The sequence below is a fragment of the Scyliorhinus torazame genome, chromosome 13 (genome assembly GCF_047496885.1).
Source record: "Scyliorhinus torazame isolate Kashiwa2021f chromosome 13, sScyTor2.1, whole genome shotgun sequence".
NCBI lineage: Eukaryota > Metazoa > Chordata > Chondrichthyes > Carcharhiniformes > Scyliorhinidae > Scyliorhinus > Scyliorhinus torazame.
The window spans coordinates 53,118,598-53,135,427 of NC_092719.1; the positions used below are offsets into that span (position 1 = coordinate 53,118,598).

The following is a 16,830-nucleotide window of genomic DNA, read 5'->3' on the forward strand; positions in this document are numbered from 1 at the left end:
GATTATTGTTTGTAAGGGAGAAAAATTGTGTTAAAAAACTTTAATAAATATATATTTTTAAAAAATAGAATCCTACTCCTGTATATAATAAATCCCTAGGACCTGCGTACTGTGCAGACAAAGATTCTTTTGCAATGCAATGCACATTGCAATGCACTGAATGGCCTGCTTTTGTGCTGTAAATTGTGCTGTAAATTGTATGATTCTGAATCAGGACGGTATTCTGTTGCACAGCAGGCTAGTGTAATGATCTACTATTTTCTGACCTACTGATACTATAAGCCATTGTTGTGATTTGTTTTAGAACTGGAGAGATGTTAACGAGCACAAGAATGAAAGAGAATACTGCAAATTTTCGACCATCAGAAAAAACATTTGTCTTTAATTTCAAGACAGGACAACAATCATGTGTGCTAACTGCACCCATCCAGATCCCTATGCAAGGAAGTATCAATGATTTACATGGTCGTCTTATGCTCTTACATAATCTTCCTTATTTTGTTGAGAATGGTGAGTACGCTGTGACTTAACTTGCACCAAGTCCTGTTCACCTATCACCCCTGTGCTCGTTTTCCCTACATTGTTCCTGGTCAAGCAAGTCTTGATTTTAAATATCCTATCCTTTATTTTGAAAGCCCACCCTGGCTTCACCCCTCCCTTTCCAACCTCAAATCTGTCTGAGATATCAATGAAATAAAATGAAAATCGCTTATTGTCACAAGTAGGCTTCAAATGAAGTTACTGTGAAAAGCCCCTAGTCACCACATTCCGGCGCCTGTTCGGGGAGGCTGTAACGGGAATATCTGCATTCCTTTAGTTGATTTAAATTGCTCCACCACTAGTAGTGGTGCCTTCTGATGCCTTGTCGCTATGTTTTGGAATACTCTCCTTACACCCATCTACCTCTCTACCTTTCTTTCCTCCTTAAAACCAACCTCCTTTACCAAGCTTTTAATCATCTGACCTAATATATTAATGGCCTGGTGTCAAATTGTGTTTTATGATGATCCTATAAAGTGCCGCGGGACATTTTATTATATTAAATGTGATCGCTAAATCTAAATTTTTGTTCTGCTATATTTTAATTTGAAGATGATGTGGCCTATTTTCCAGACTTGAGGTATGTGATGCATCAATCTTCAAACAAACTCCGCTTTCACCGTTTCAATTTAGCATTACCGTAATCCTCTTGCATCCTCCAGTAGTGAGAAATCTCCAACTTTTGTTTTTTTTAAACCATCTCTTGTGAGCTGGTTAGCCTATCTGCCCACCCCTAAGTACTCTCTTAGCTAGACGATGAGCTGTGCTGTCTTGCTAGCACAGTCCCACAACTAATGTTATGCTGAAATTCTCCAATGTAGCTCATGTGGTGATAGTGTACACATTAAAATTGGTGAGCTATTTCTTTTGGCTGTCTTTTCTCCGAAGGAGGCAATAAGAAGGAAAGTATATAGAAGCTAGGAAATGCCAACATTTTTGTTCAAAAAACAATCCTCTTTGTTTCCATAACAACCCAGAATTCTGTGATCACACACATAGGGTAAGGAGGCAGGTCCTAATTTTGCCCACACTAGAATGGGGATCGAATGAGAGGGGACTCATGGTAGCACAGTTGTTAGCACTATTGCTTCACAGTGCCAGGGACCCAGGTTTGTTTCCCGGGTCACTGTCTATGCGGAGACTGCACGTTCTCCCTGTGTCTGCGTGGGTTTCCTCCCACAAGTTCTGAAAGATGTGCTTGTTAGGTGAATTGGACATTCAGAATTCTCCCTCAGTGTACCCGAACAGGCGCCAGAGTGTGGGGACTAGGGGATTTTCACAGTAACTTTATTGCAGTGTAAATGTAAGCCTACTGTGACACAAATAAAGATTATTATTATTAAATGTATAAGATTCTGATGGACAGACTAGATGCAGGGATAATATTTCCTCTGGCTGGGGATTGGGGGATCTCAAACAAGAGGTTGCGGCCTCAGGATACGGGATAGGCCATTTAGGACTGATATGGGGAAAAGCATCTTCACTCAGAGGGTGATGAACCTATGGAATTGCCTATCACAGAAGGCTGAATATATTTAAGAAGAAAATAGATAGTTTTCCAGACTCTGAAGATGTCAAGGGGTACAGGGAGAGTGCAGGAGTATGGGGCGGGATTCTCCCATTCGGCGGCAGAGTGTCCACGCCGTCGAAAATGCCGTCGCGTTTCACGGCGGTGTGCACGGGCCGCTGGGAGTACCGATTGTGGCCCCTACAGGGGGTCAGCACGGTGCTGGAGCGGTTCACGCGGCTCCAGTCTCCCACCCCAGCACGAACTGTGCGCCGCAGGATCCGCGCATGCGCAGTGGCGCCGGCGTCAACCCACGCATGCGCGGTGGCCTCCCTCAATGCGCCGGCCCCGACGCAACATGATGCGGGGGTTCAGGGGCCGGTGGGGAAAAAGATAGGCCCGGGGGGGCGAGAGGCTGGCCCGCCGATCGGTGGGCCCGATCGCGGGCCAGGCCCCATCCGAGGACCCCCCAGGGTCAGAGCCGTTCCTCGATCCTGCGCGCAGAGATCCCGCCGGCTGTGACCAGGTGTGGATGGCGCCGGCGGCACTCTGCCTTTTTAGAGCGGCCGCTCGGCCCATCCGGGCCGGAGAATCGGCGGCCCGCAACCGGCGCCGCGCCAAACGTGGCGGTGCCAATGGCGCCGATTCTCCGCAGAGTGGAGAATCTCATGCCGGCGTTGGGGCGGCGTGGCCCAGTTGCGGGGATTCTCCAGCCCGGCCCCGGGCTGGGAGAATCCTGGCCATGGTGTTGAGATAGAGAATCAGTCATGATCATATTGAATGGCGGAGCAGGCTTGAAGGGCCAAATGACCTACTCCTATTTTTATATTTCCATTTTTAAAAAAACATTTCGAAATTTATACAGAATTCTACACCTAATTGGCTGCAAATTTTTATTCATATGCAAAACCAATTATTCACTTAAAAATAAATACTTGCAGAAATATATTGATTACACATATCTTCTGACCCAAAATACTCTTTATAAAGGGCACGATTTAACTAAGTGGGAACAAAGTCTCATAGCGAGCGTGTTTAGCCGCGTGTTTCTTGGCGCTCACAGCACCGAGAAACACAGCGCTATCAAAAGTCGCTCAGGATAGATAGAGGGCCTCAGTGGGCAACGTTCGGCCAAGGCCACACATAGCCCGTTTTCTGCACTGAGGAGTTCCGCTCTGGCGTCCCGATCTCTGGAGCCTCCGATGGCTGGCACCCAGGTGGAAGTGCCACCCTGCCCAAAGGGCATGCTCCTGGGGACCTCCGATCCCCTGGGAGACCCCCAAGAGTGCCATTCTGTCTGGTCCCCGTTTGTGGAGGCCAGTACTGAACACGCTCACCCAAGGTCTCCGAGGCGAAAGGGATAGACCCCAACACCTTGGGTGCCTCGGGTAACTGCATATTGGAGTGAGACGATCCGTCTCGCTCTAATATGCAGATTTGCCAAGAAGTAATCCTGTCCACAATGGGCTGGAGTCACATCGCAATGTCTCACGAGATGGCGTTAGATCTTGCGAGGCGTTTCAAGCTGGGTCGATCCTGGAAGCGAGGTCTCCCGGCTTCTATCAGCTACATTGTGCCGTGGAGCACCGCATTTCGGACGCTGTGTGGCCGTTCAACTGCGCCCAAAATCAATATTAATTTTCAACGCTCCAGACCTTGCACTGAAAATAAGCTTTTATGCACATGTCAAATGACACCAATACATAATTATTTCTTAACAATACAACTGGGGATGGTAGAGTAAACTATATGCTGATCATTCACCCTTGGTACCTGCATTCAAATGTATCCCAGACTGATGTGATGAAACTATTGGCTGGCTCCTCTGTAATGAAATCTATTTAATATTGATCATGCAGCATAAACCAGTCTTTAATTTCATATTATTTTGGCATTAAGTTTGCAGTATTCCTTTGGGTGGCTGCATGATGATTGGTGCGGGAAATGGAAGAATGTTGCATCAAACCAATGGGATCAAACTCATACAGTTGGGACTGAGACACATTATTGGGGCGGTTTCTTTTTCTTCTTTGGGTTCTCTGCCCGGTGGCAGGTGTGACCCAGAATGTTGTGATGTACACCACGGGTAGGTCCTAAATCTTCCCGATCCCGAATAGGAATCAAACTCTGTACTATTGGCATAAATATTCCCCCCCCCCCCCCCCATCCAATTTTCTATGCATGTTGTAGCCTGGAGCTATGAATACTGATGGTAGAGGCTCCAGTTTCTTTCCATCACATGGCTGACTGAATCTCTTCCGCTCTTGCAGCTTGCCTTTGGTGTATGTTGAAAGACTTTATAAGTTTATACTCCACCTGTGTTATAAATGCACCTTCCTTTGTTATCACGTCCAAGGATGGGACTTGAACCTGGAGCATTTGGCTCAAAAGCTGGGACACTATCACTGTGCCACAAGACCTCCTCATTGAGGCAGTTCAGAGGGACCTTTTTTCTGTTTAACTATATGAAACATATATTCAACACCGGCTGTCTTGCACTCCTCAGCATGATCACAGAAAAATGAAAAAATGTACCAGATGGAAAATCTTAAACTCTTTATAATGTATTGTTTTAGAAATCTGTACCATTTTGGATAATGGTGTCCTGTCAAATTAGATACATCAGTACAAAATGGATGAAATTTGGTTGCATTTTCATCATTAAATTAATTTATTGGGGTTTGTTTTGGACGGGAAGGAAAATGCTCTTTCAACTCTTTGGTTTAAATATCTTACAGATTTAAAAAATTCTCTTGATCAGTTTGTTGATGGAGAAACTAAGAAGAATTATGATAAAGAAGCCGAAGCTGCCTTAGAAAAATTAAAAACTAATGACTTGTGTGCAGAACAGTTTGTTAATACTTGGGCTAAAGCTTACCAGGAGGTAGGTATTTCAAAAATGTAAGTCTCTAGGTTTATCAACCAGTGGTAATATCCAATATATAAAATGGTAAAACCACTCAGATAATTAATTTAAGAAAGATTTTTTTCTTACTGTGCTAAGTTAGCGGCACCTGAAATGTAAATCTTAAGGGTAGTTCAGAGGACTGTTGATAAAACCCCCCATGTGAATAATGCAGTTTTGTCTTCTGCTTTTAGCGAGGTTCAATTTTTCAGTGACTAGGATTTAACATGGTAGCAATACAAAGTTGCTCCACCGTGATTTATGCAGCATTGTGGCATTGGAGACTAGGGATTATGAATGCTTGACCTTTTTGATGTTTTGACATATTTAAGTTACTTGGAATGTTTCATTGTCAAACCTTTATTTTAAGCAAGTGTTTTTTCCCCCTTCATTTCCTTTTGGAATCAGAAGAATAACAACAGTGAGCGACTAGCTTATGATATCAGGTCACATAGTATGACATTTGCTAAACCACACTATTTTTGAGGTCAAATTTGAAAAACGTAGTGACCACCTATGGGTAAGGGGGAAGGATCTTACAAATAACTTCCCATACTTTACAGCTACACAATTCTGGTCCTTATGGGAGGCACGGCAGCATAGTGGTTAGCACAGTTGCTTCACTGCACCAGGGTCCCAGGTTCGATTCCCGTCTTGGGTCACTGTCTTCATGTTCTCATGGTGTCTGCGTGGGTTTCCTCCAGGTGCTGCGGTTTCCTCCCACAAGTCCCGAAAGACGTGCTGTTAGGTAATTTGGACATTCTGAATTCTCCCTCAGTGTGCCTGAACAGGCACCGGATGTGGCGACTAGGGGTTTTTCACAGTAACTTCATTGCAGTGTTAATGTAAGCCTACTTGTGACAATAAAGATTATTATTATTATTATATGGTTTACTAAATTGCCTGCATTTGGCTCTTAATATTTTTATTTTTTTCATAAATTTAGAGTACCCTATTTTTTTTTCCAATTAAGGGACAATTTGACGTGGCCAATCCACCTAGTCAGCACATCTTTGGGTTGTGGGAATGAGACCCACGCAGAGACGGGGAGAATGTGCAAACTCCATACGAATAGTGACCCAGGGCCAGGATCGAAACTGGGTCATTGGTGCCGTGAGGCAGCAGTGCTAAACACTGCGCCACCACACTGCCTGTTAATATTTTTCTACTTCTTAATAAGCCCTCCGCTCCTGTCTCAAATGCCATTTGACAAGTTGGTTGCAACATTCTATGCCTCTGATGTATCAATTGTTTGCAATACATACAGAGTGCCATGACATCAAGTTATAATTACTGGATTGTTTTTATTATTTTCTAGACAACATTAGAATATGCTAGACCTGAAGAGCCTAGTTGGGATGAGGACTTTGCAGATGTTTATCATGATTTGATTCATTCTCCAGCCTCTGAGGCTCTACTCAACTTGGAGCATAATTATTTTGTCAGAGTCTCAGAACTTATTAGTGAAAGAGACATGGAACTGAAGAAGCTGCAGGAAAGGTTTGTAGTTTTCTTCTGTACATAAAGTAATTCACCTGAGGAAGGAGCAGTGCTCCGAAAGCTAGTGTTTGAAACAAACCTGTTGGACTTTAACCTGGTGTTGTAAGACCTCTTACTGTACATAAAGTGTCCACAGAAAATCCAGCTTGCTCCAACCACCACCAAGGGAATTGCCCCTCTTAGTCACAGAACTAGCTGAATGATGTTGAAACCACAACAAATGAGACAGCAACTTAGTAACCATGGAATTCCAGGCAAGGACTAATTGCTGTTTGACAGGAATATGATCATTGGAGCTGAATTCTTTCTGGAAAATCGTAAATATGCTGTTGTGCGAGCATTTGATTTTGAGAGTTAGATAGTCCAAACATATGAGGGAACTAAATTGACAGCAGTTTATATTCAATAATTTTGGGTACAGCTCTATCTATAGATAGCTCTGTACTGCTGGCAACCCTGGGGATAATATGTCCAGTCCAGTTCTTGCCATGGATAGCATCCATGCCTCAAATATCTTCAACTCCTCCTTTAAACTAGTATTATGACTGAATTTAACATGTAACATTTCATTTTTTAAATATTGTTTGTCTTTAATGAGAATTTAATTTGAGTGATTTACATTTGATATAACCTAGTTCTAAATTTAAGCTTAGTCCATATTTTGATTCATGATATTACAGTTTTTTCCCTGCTTTCACTCTTTTAGAAGGATTATTATTTTATTCATGTTCCAAAAAAAATGACGCATTGAATTTCAGGCAGTCAGTGGAAATGGACAAAGTGATGCAGGAACTAGGAAAAACCCTTACAGATGAAGATGTGAACTTAGTTGCAGCTCAGCATTTTGAATCCCAACAGGTAATGCAACAGAAGCTTCTTAAGAAGATGTAGGGCGCTATTCTCCCCCACCCCCCACTCCGGGTGGGAGAATTGCCGCGCGAATCGCGCCACGCTGCCCCGACCCCCGCACGCAATTCTCCCACCCCCCGGAAACCAGCGGTGCGCGATTCGCACCGGGCCACTCAGAGAACCGGCGAGCGGCGATTCTCCGGCCGGATGGGGCGAGCGGCTGCTACGACATGAAAGGTTCCCACCGGCGCAGTCCACCCCTGGGCGCTGCCGGCGGGAACTCTGCGGGAACGCTGGGGGGGGGGCAGCCTGTGGGGGGGGCTCCTTCACCGGGGTGGCCTCCGACGATGGGGTCTGGCCCGCGATCGGGGCCCACTGATCGGCGGGCCGGCCTCCTTCCGCGTGTGGCCCCAGAACACCGGCTCCATGTTGGTGAGGGGCCGGCGTGCGTAAGACGTTCCCTGCGCATGCGCAGGATGGCGCGGCCCAACAGCGCATGCGCGGGTTGGCGCGGCGCCCATTTTGCGCCGCGTAAGGACGCTGGAGCGGCGTGAATCACTCCAGCGCCGTGGGCCAGAATAGGATGTGTCCAGGCCCTGTTTGCGCCGTCGTGAAACGCGACGGCGTTCACGATGGCGCAAACACTTGGCCTCAATATCGGAGAATCGCCCCCGTAATCTGGAACTTTTTAATACAAGGAAACATTCTCAATTATCTGACACACGCATTGGGCTCTGAGAATTAAAATATAAAACAAAACTCCCTTACCTAAAGTGCCGCCATTTATACTTGTATCAGGGGAGAAATTGCACTTATTAATGCAAAAGAATTTACAAAAGCATATTTGAGGAAAATGGGAATTGCTCCACTCAACTCCATCCATGCTAACTTAAAGTGGAGCAAATGTTAAAATCTTCATCTCTGATGCTAACTGTCATCTAAAGGACTGTTCTGTATCAGGATTTCTAAAGTGTGAACATCACTACTCCAGCTGTGTATGCACATCTCCACTAAAATATTCAAAGATGTCTGCTCTTGTTCAGATCATTGCCTCAAATCCAAAAAATGGTTAATATATTACTTTCATTTTATAATGTGAATAAAATTTCTGTGTTCAGGTGTTGGAGAACAAATGGGCCAATGAGCTGAAACAATTAATGGCCATTCAGAAACAAGAGTACCAAGAGTGGGTAATAAAACTACATCAGGACATGCAAAATCCTAACAACAGTACAGTCAGGTAGGATACTTATGAGTTGTTTTTCAGTAAGTGATGTTTATATTGCAATCATAAAATAAACACTTTAAAGTGCACCTGCCTAGACATCCTTTTACAATTCACATTTTGGGACATTGAGGCACTTTGCTATATCCATATCTCCAAACAACTTTATACTTACATAGCATCTTACAGTGCCAGGGTCCCAGGTTCGATTCCCTGCTGGGTCATTGTCTGTGCGGAGTCTGCACGTTCTCCCCGTGTCTGCGTGGGTTTCCTTAACCCACACATCGGCACAACATCGAAGGCCGAAGGGCCTGTTCTGTGCTGTACTGTTCTATGTTCTATGTTCTAGGTCACGCAAGATGATATTAGGTCAGTTGACCAAAAGCTTGGTTAAAGAGCAAGGTTTGAAAAAATGTCTTGAAGAAAAAAGGATAGAAAGGCGGAGAGGTCTGGGGAAGGAATTCCAGATCTTTGGGCCCAGGCAACTGAAGGCATGACCACCAACGCGGAACAATTATGTTTGGGAATGGAGACTTCCAGTGGCAGTGATGTGGTCAGAATCAAAAACGTCGTCGGAATCAAAAGTTCCCCGATCCCCAGCAGGGGGGAACATGGAGGCTGCTTCTGCTAAGTTTGTGACCCCTTAGCTTCTTGACAAACAAATTTAAGAAGCAGCGGTAGGCAGTCGCTGAGGACCTGGAGAAGGCAATGGCTTTGGCCCCAATTCAGGCTGCTATCGACATGATAGGCCAGCGGATAGAGGTACATGGGACGATAATTCAGAAGGTGGAGACCACAGTGATCAGATTGCTTCCTTGGAGGCAGAGATGACAGAGCTGGCGGAGGAACGGAGAGCACTAAAAGCCAAGGTTGATGTTCTAGAAAACCGCTCCAGACAGCAAAACCTCAGGATCGTCGGGTTACCGGAAGGCCTGGATGGCTCCAACACCATGGACTATATGCCCAAGATGGTCAGAATGTTAGTGGGGGAGGGGGTCTTCTCGACCCCTCCTGAGTTGGACCGGGCCCATAGATCGTTGAGGCAGAAGCCCAGATCGGGGAGCCAACTCGGGCGATCATAGTCAGATTTCATCGATACCTGGATAAGAAGGACTGGGTCCTGAGGTGGGTGAAGGACTGTCGAGACTGTAGATGGGAGGGCCATGCCATCGGAATAATTCAACACGTTGGGGCCGAGCTGGTAAGAAGATGTGCACCGTTTAATAGGACCAAGGCTGCGCTGTACAGGAGCATCGTGAGGTTTGGTGTGTTGTACCTGGCTCACCTTCGGGTGACTTTCGAGGACAGAGGCTATTATTTTGATTATTTTGAATCGGAGGATGCGAATGTTTTTGTCAAGAAGCATGACTGGGGATAAACTTAAATGCTTGAGGACTATGGAGCTTGTTGTTTCCCGCATTGTTAAGTTCATCTGTATTTGTATCTTGTGGGGGATCTTTGTAATGTAGGGGAGGGCTTGAGGATGTGCCTGGTCTTGTTGGTGGGTGTTTGTTCTGGGCGAAGTTGGGGTTTGTATATTGCATTGTTGAGTTTTATTTTGTGGGGAGGGGGACTGAGTGTTGTTTTTCCACTAGTGTTGTATTAAAGTTTGGTCTGGGCGAGGGGGGGTGATTGTTTATTATATATTGTTGTGTTGATTTTGATTTCTACCCTGAGGTCACCCTGCTAGCAGTATAGCTAGGTTATGGGAGCAGAAAAGTGGGGATGTCTGCAGCTTGTTACCATGGGGGCGTTTTTTTAAAGATAATGAGCTTTTGATTTTTGTTTTGTTTGGGCTTGGGGACAGGGAAGGGGGAGAGGGGAACTTTTGTTCTTCTGTTGGCTGTTTGGTTGGTGTTCAGGCTGAGGTGAGGCGGGGAGGGGGGACTGCTGACGGTGACAATTTGGGACTGGCTTTAGGGGGGATGTGGCGGCCATCTTGAATGGACACGGAGCACTGCTGGATTGCCTCACAGGATTGATATGGCTGATCCTGGGGGAGGGAGGGAGGCCCCCTATTCGGTTGATAGCCTGGAATGTGAGGGGGTTAAGTGGCCCAGTAAAAAGGTCCCAAGTATTTGCGCACTCTTCTTGAATAAACTCCTTCCTTGTAACTGCATGTTATATGCCATTTTTTGACAAGCAAATCAAACATTTCTAAATGCTAAAACGTTCAACATATGCAAATTGTTCCCTGATTCCTCCATCCGTAGCAATTGGCATGATACAAAGTTGAGCACTGATGAAATTTTATGTCCCCAACCTGTGATTAGCGCAGCAATTCTGATCTTGAGTATAACATGCATGGTAATCCATGCAATCAACAACATAGTGCAAGAGCAAATTACACTTGAATTGTACATATTTTGGAAATAGTGGATTTAATTCCCAGTAGCCTTGACGTTAATTGTGACCAATCTTTTTGGCTCAATGTCTGAATAATTCAGTCACATATATAAGTGAAGAAAACCAGATTATTTTTCATTTTTCAACCAACCAAAAGTTTACGGACTGGTCATACAATTCAAATGTGAGGACAAAAAATATAGCTCTGCAGTAATTCAGTTTGGTTTCATGTACACTAAAATATTTTCAAATAATGTTATTTCCTTTTTTGAAGTGAGGAAATCAAAGTAAAACAAAGTCAATCCACTGTAGCAAATGAACGAGTGTTTGAAGAACAACCTCTGTTGGAAGAAAGTTTTACTATACATTTAGGTAGGAAATTATTTTACAGTTTATGTAATCTAAACTTTGGAGGTATTTTGTCATTGAAACATTTATTTCTCTGTTTAGCCTGGCAATGAAAATATCTGTCTTTTCTTACACTGTTTACAGGAGCCCAGTTGAAAACCATGCACAACTTACGGCTAATGAGAGCTGATGTCCTTGATTTCTGTAAACATAAGCGCAATCAAAGAAGTGGAGTTAAACTTCAAAGACTACAGACAGCACTGTCACTGTACTCCACCTCTCTCTGTGGGCTTGTCTTACTTGTTGATAACCGTATCAATTCCTATAGCGGCATCAAGCGAGGTACTTCATGTTGTTTCTAACAATTGGCAAGGTTTCTTAAACAGTTTTCTTGTTTTCGATTTAGCTAACGCACCAAAAAAACTGTTTGTATACATATTACTAAATGCATAAACTTATCTTGGGAGTATACACTTCCTATATTGCCTGAAGTAACTGACGAGCAAAGGTTTTCCAAAAAATTGACCATGGTGGCTGCTAAGAACATAGAACAAACAACCATTCTCAAATCACCAAATGCAGGCCTCAGCAATACAACAAAGAGATACAACAACAATAGTAATAACTTTATTCATATAATGCCTTTAACATCATCAAATTTCCCAAAGAACTTCATAGGAGCATTATAAAACAAAACTATTCCCTGAAACATGCAAGGAGATGTAAGGATGTGTGGATATATCATTGGAAACTTATCTCTGGGTCAAGTGTAACACCATGATTGCAACCAGTCTGATTCGGCCTCAGACATTTCTCAGGGTGATAAATGGAGTGAGTGGGTGGGGTGTGGATTTTGTGACATGACCAAAGATAATGGGCTGGACTGTACAAGGGAGTTAGAGGTGAAAACAACTTGTACACCCGCATCTCGGGAAGGAAAGTACTGCCACTGGACTAAACTAGAGATGGGGACCAAGGTTAGAACTGTGGCATAGAATTAAGTTGGCAAGTGTTTTTAGAAGCTCAGGGTCAGGCTTGCAGACTGATTGACGCGTTCTGCACAGCAGCCAGCCAATCTGCATTTAATCCCTCCAACGTAGGGGAGACTGAATCGGAATCAGGAAAGACCGTATAATCAGTTGACAGAAGTACAAGTATACTGTCAACCAGATTGACCACATCATCCTCAACAGCAAAAGGAGGAGATCTCTACGGAATGGGAAGGTCCATCATAGGGCAGATGTCAATAGTAACCACTATCTGGTGATAGCCAAGGTGTAAGGGTCCTTCCTGTTGATTCCCTTATTTCCCCTTTATTTTTGCCATTGTCATTTTTAATCCATGGATATTTAATTGACATGTATCTTTAAATCAAGCAGGAGAGAGAATGAGGAATTCAAAAGTTGCAATATAGTACACTCTGCTAGCTTTGGACAACAGGGGCGGGATTCTCCCCTACCCGGCGGGGCGGGGGCCCCAGCGTGATGGAGTGTCGGGAACCACTCTGGCGTCGGGCCGCCCCAAAGGTGCGGAAGTCTCCGCACCTTTAGGGGCCAAGCCCTCACCTTGAGGGGCTAGGCCCACGCCGGAGCGGTTTCCGCTCCACCGGCTGGCGGGAAAGGCCTTTGGCGCCATGCCAGCCGGGGCCGAAAGGTCTTTGCCGGGCGATGCGGGTCCGCGCATGCGCTGAAGCGTCAGCAGCCGCTGACGTCATCCCTGCGCATGCACCGGGGAGGGGGTTTCTTCCGCCTCCGCCATAGTGAAGACCATGGCGAAGGCAGAAGAAAAAGAGTGCCCTCACGGCACAGGCCCGTCCGCAGATCGGTGGGCCCCGAACGTGAGCAAGGCCACCGTGACGTCAAATAGCTAAAAGACCCCATTGTGTGAAAGAACGGGCAGTTCTGTTTCTATGGTAACAACCAGTCTAGGGTGGCAAGTGCTAGCGAAGAATGTGTTTTTCTCAGGCGATGGTATGGGAAAGTTTGTACCAATATATTTAAATACATATCTCTTTTACATTGACGATAGGTAGTTTGGCTGAATTGAGTGAATTATAAATTAGTTGAAGCCAATCACAGCTGTAAAGAAGGCAACACCTTAAGATAACAATCTTCATAAGAATCACTTGTCGGGATGGAAAAATCCATTCCAGAATAACACTCTCTCTCTCTCTCTCTTTCTGAAACCTATTTTCTTTGCTTGCTTTTGCTAAATCGCCATCTTTCTTTTGTTTAAATCATTCAGTCATTTTTTTAATACTGTGTATTATGATTTGATGAATTACCACGATCTGTATTTTAAAACTCAACCACTGTATTCGCTAAAGACAATCAATCTGACTAGCTTGCTAAAGGGCTAGGCGAAATTCTCTTAATGTTGTATTGAAAATAAAGTTACCAGTGGACACACGCTCCCTATCCTTCATTCGGGTAGTTTTCCCCAAAACTCTTTTTATATCTTCAAGGGACCCTTAGCCCTTGGGGATGTTATATTTTAATTCAATTTCCGTATTTGCGTCGGACAATTCAAAGTGCTGATTAATACAAGATTTAAGATCTCCGAACATATCCTCAGTGGGCATGTCTGGTGGGGCTCGGCCACCCTTAGAGGTTGTGGGAAGCTCTGCTCCACCCTTGGAAGCAGTGGGGACATCTGATTTAGCACGCTCACATATAGAAGTACTCCGGTCGCACTTTGGCGAAGTATTGAACAACTCCTCGTCCCCCATTACTCTTCCGAATAGGTTTCTGACCCGGGCCGCAAATCGAGGACTCTGTGAGTTGTATGTCGTAATATATATACCTGTAGCGCCATACCATATCTACCAAATTTAACCAATATAAGACATCTGATAATAGATTTGCACCCTCACCCAATTGCACAGTGTTTTCTTTTAAGGTTCTTTTGTTGCTATGGGGAAGTTTCGTGAGCCGTTGCAGCTTGAGACTTTAAAGAGGTAAAGATGATTTCTTACCTCAGTCCCACCGGATCTTCGGATCAAAGTCAAAGTTCGGTCTTCCGGTCAGCGATTCTGCCTTTGGGCCTTGTCATTAACGATTCGGTATCTCTCGTCAACAGCACGGTCTTCGGTAAACTTCTCCCTCCTTTCGTCTCGCAGCGCCAGTTGGCGTGGTCGGCTGCTCGCAGCGCCAGTTGGTGGATCCCTATGTGTATTCGGAACCCTGGATATCCGTTATCCCTTCTCAGTTCCCAAATAACAGAGATCAAGTCTGTGCTTTTTGACAAAGTCCACTGGAACTTTATTAGTCAGGTGGGGTATTCTGGAGCTTGAGGCCTAGATAGCTGAAGGCAAAAGTACCAAAGGTGGAACAATCAGATGCTCTAGAGGCCAGAATTGAAGGGGCGTGGATTCTCAGATCGTTGTAGGACTGGTGAAGATTACAGAGAAAGGGAGGAGGGAGTCCAAGGTTGGATTTGACAACATGGTTAAGAATTTCAAAACCAAGATGTTGTTTGCCCAGGAGCCAATGGCGGTCAACAAGTGGGTGATAGATGCAAGTTATCATGTGGGCAGCAGAGTTTGGATGTTCTCAGTTTTACAAAGGGATGAAAATGGGAGAACAGCCAGGAATGCATTGGAATAGACAGGTTTCAAGGTAACAAAGGCATGAATGAGGGTTTCCGCAACAAATGTGCTGAGACAGGGCTGAGGATGGGCATTGGGACGGAGTTGGAAACGGGTCTTGGTGATAGCCTGACTATGAGGATGGATACTCGTGTTGGGATAAAATGTGATGCCAAAGTTGTGGAGGATTGGTTAAATGCCCACGGAATATTTTATAATGCAGCCTTTTCCCATTTTTTTTTTTTTTTTGTTGCATAAAGTGCAAAATAATGTATACTAATGAATGTTTCTGCCTAGGTCTAAAATATACTTTGAGTTCATAACAGATCTCAAGTGCCCTGTGGAGCTGATAAAAGACTTCTAGAAATCTAATGCAGTGCTCACTAAAACACACTTGATCATGGAAAAACTCCCATTCATAAAATCCATTCAAAGCTTTTAAATCTCCTTAAGTAGCTAATCTCTTATAAAAACAAAAAGCTATTCACACCCCACATCAAGGCAGCTAATTTTAATTGCCTTTTGGCACGGAACCCCTTGCTGAGCTATGTATAACTTTTGAAACTCAGCCAAGCTTTCATAATGACATAATAATAGCACATGGGGAGAGGTTAAAAAAAGTTCAATTGAAACTGCATGGCCAGCTGCTAATGTTTTTTTTCTAACCTGAACCAGGAGGCCTGTTAATCATAGCAGCCCAGCAGAGGTTATTAGTTAGCTCTCACTTGCAGCTGCAGCCTTTATTTTAGTTTAAAGAGCCGGGCATTAAATAAACTTCATATTCTGACAGTTGAACTGACTATATCTGCTCTTCAAGAGCATTTACCCCAATTCCATCAATTTGTGGATAAAGGCATTGCAACAGACAAAGTAGGGTCTGTTTGAACTTAGCATTAAGTTCATGTGGCCCGGTTAAATTCCTGTTCCCTTTCTGTGTGAATCATGGCTCTCTTTCCCCCCCCCCCCCCCCCCACCCCATTCCCCTATCAGCCAAAGTTAGATTTCTGTCAGAAATGAGGGTGGGGCTTCTGCATTTGTGTCCCCCTTACCATTTGCAAAGATCTGCCGAGTCTTTCCGATTCTGTAAAAATCCAGTCCAAAGTTCCTGTCGCTTCAGCTGATGCTTTGTCTCAGAAAATATGCTGAATATTTGCATAGACTAACGTCACAGTTGTGATACAAACTGGAAAAAAGTAACTACCATTTACCAAGACAAATTTACATTGACAGAAACTATTCACAATGTGAAATGTCTTTGTGACCTTCCTTGCCTTGCACGGAGCATTGTACTATTACATAGCGCAGAATTGTGTTGTACATTGAGTTTATCATAGAATCATAGAATTTACAGTGCAGAAGGAGGCCATTCAGCCCATCGAGCCTGCACCGGCTCTTTGAAAGAGCACCCTACCCAAGCCCACATCTCCACCCTATCCCCATAACCCAGTAACCCCACCCAACACTAAGGGCAATTTTGAACACTAAGGGCAATTTAGCATGGCCAATCCACCTAACCTGCACATCTTTGGACTGTGAGAGGAAACCGGAGCACCCAGAGGAAACCCACGCACACACGGGGAGAACATGCAGACTCCACACAGACAGTGAACCAAGCCGGGAATCGAACCTGGGACCCTGGAGCTGTGAAGCAATTGTGCTAACCACCATGCTATCACAAAGTTGCATCTTGTTGATATAAATGTGGAGGAACCCATCTTTTGTAACTCCCATTTTGTAGATGTTGGTACTGATCTCACTCATAAAATGTCAGTCTTTTTGATTGCTGCTTTTTTTTCTAAATGCCAGATTTTGCAACAGTTTGCCAGGAGTGCACAGATTTCCATTTTCCGAGAGTAGAACAGCAGCTTGAGATTGTGCAGCAAGTTGTACTGTATGCAAGTGCTCAGCGTAACAAGAAATCAAAAGAAAGAGCTGGTAAATACAAAAGTACACTCTACAGTTGTATACTTTTTAAATTCTGTTTTAGTATTTTATGGATAATTTATTTCTCAAATGACTTAAGT

At 44.4% G+C, this 16,830-nt stretch overlaps 1 protein-coding gene across 3 annotated transcripts in view; it reads left to right on the forward strand.

Moving 5' to 3' along the window:
- Positions 1-16,830, forward strand: part of ferry3 (FERRY endosomal RAB5 effector complex subunit 3) — a 56,994-nt gene that overhangs the window by 6,483 nt on the left and 33,681 nt on the right. For all 3 annotated transcript variants that reach the window (XM_072471502.1, XM_072471504.1, XM_072471503.1), the window contains exons 2-9: positions 305-510; positions 4,786-4,931; positions 6,271-6,452; positions 7,211-7,310; positions 8,420-8,541; positions 11,147-11,244; positions 11,365-11,562; positions 16,613-16,741. In XM_072471502.1, the coding sequence (XP_072327603.1) occupies positions 315-510; positions 4,786-4,931; positions 6,271-6,452; positions 7,211-7,310; positions 8,420-8,541; positions 11,147-11,244; positions 11,365-11,562; positions 16,613-16,741 (1,171 nt within the window). In that variant the 5' untranslated portion in view covers positions 305-314. The remainder of the gene's footprint in view (positions 1-304; positions 511-4,785; positions 4,932-6,270; positions 6,453-7,210; positions 7,311-8,419; positions 8,542-11,146; positions 11,245-11,364; positions 11,563-16,612; positions 16,742-16,830) is intronic.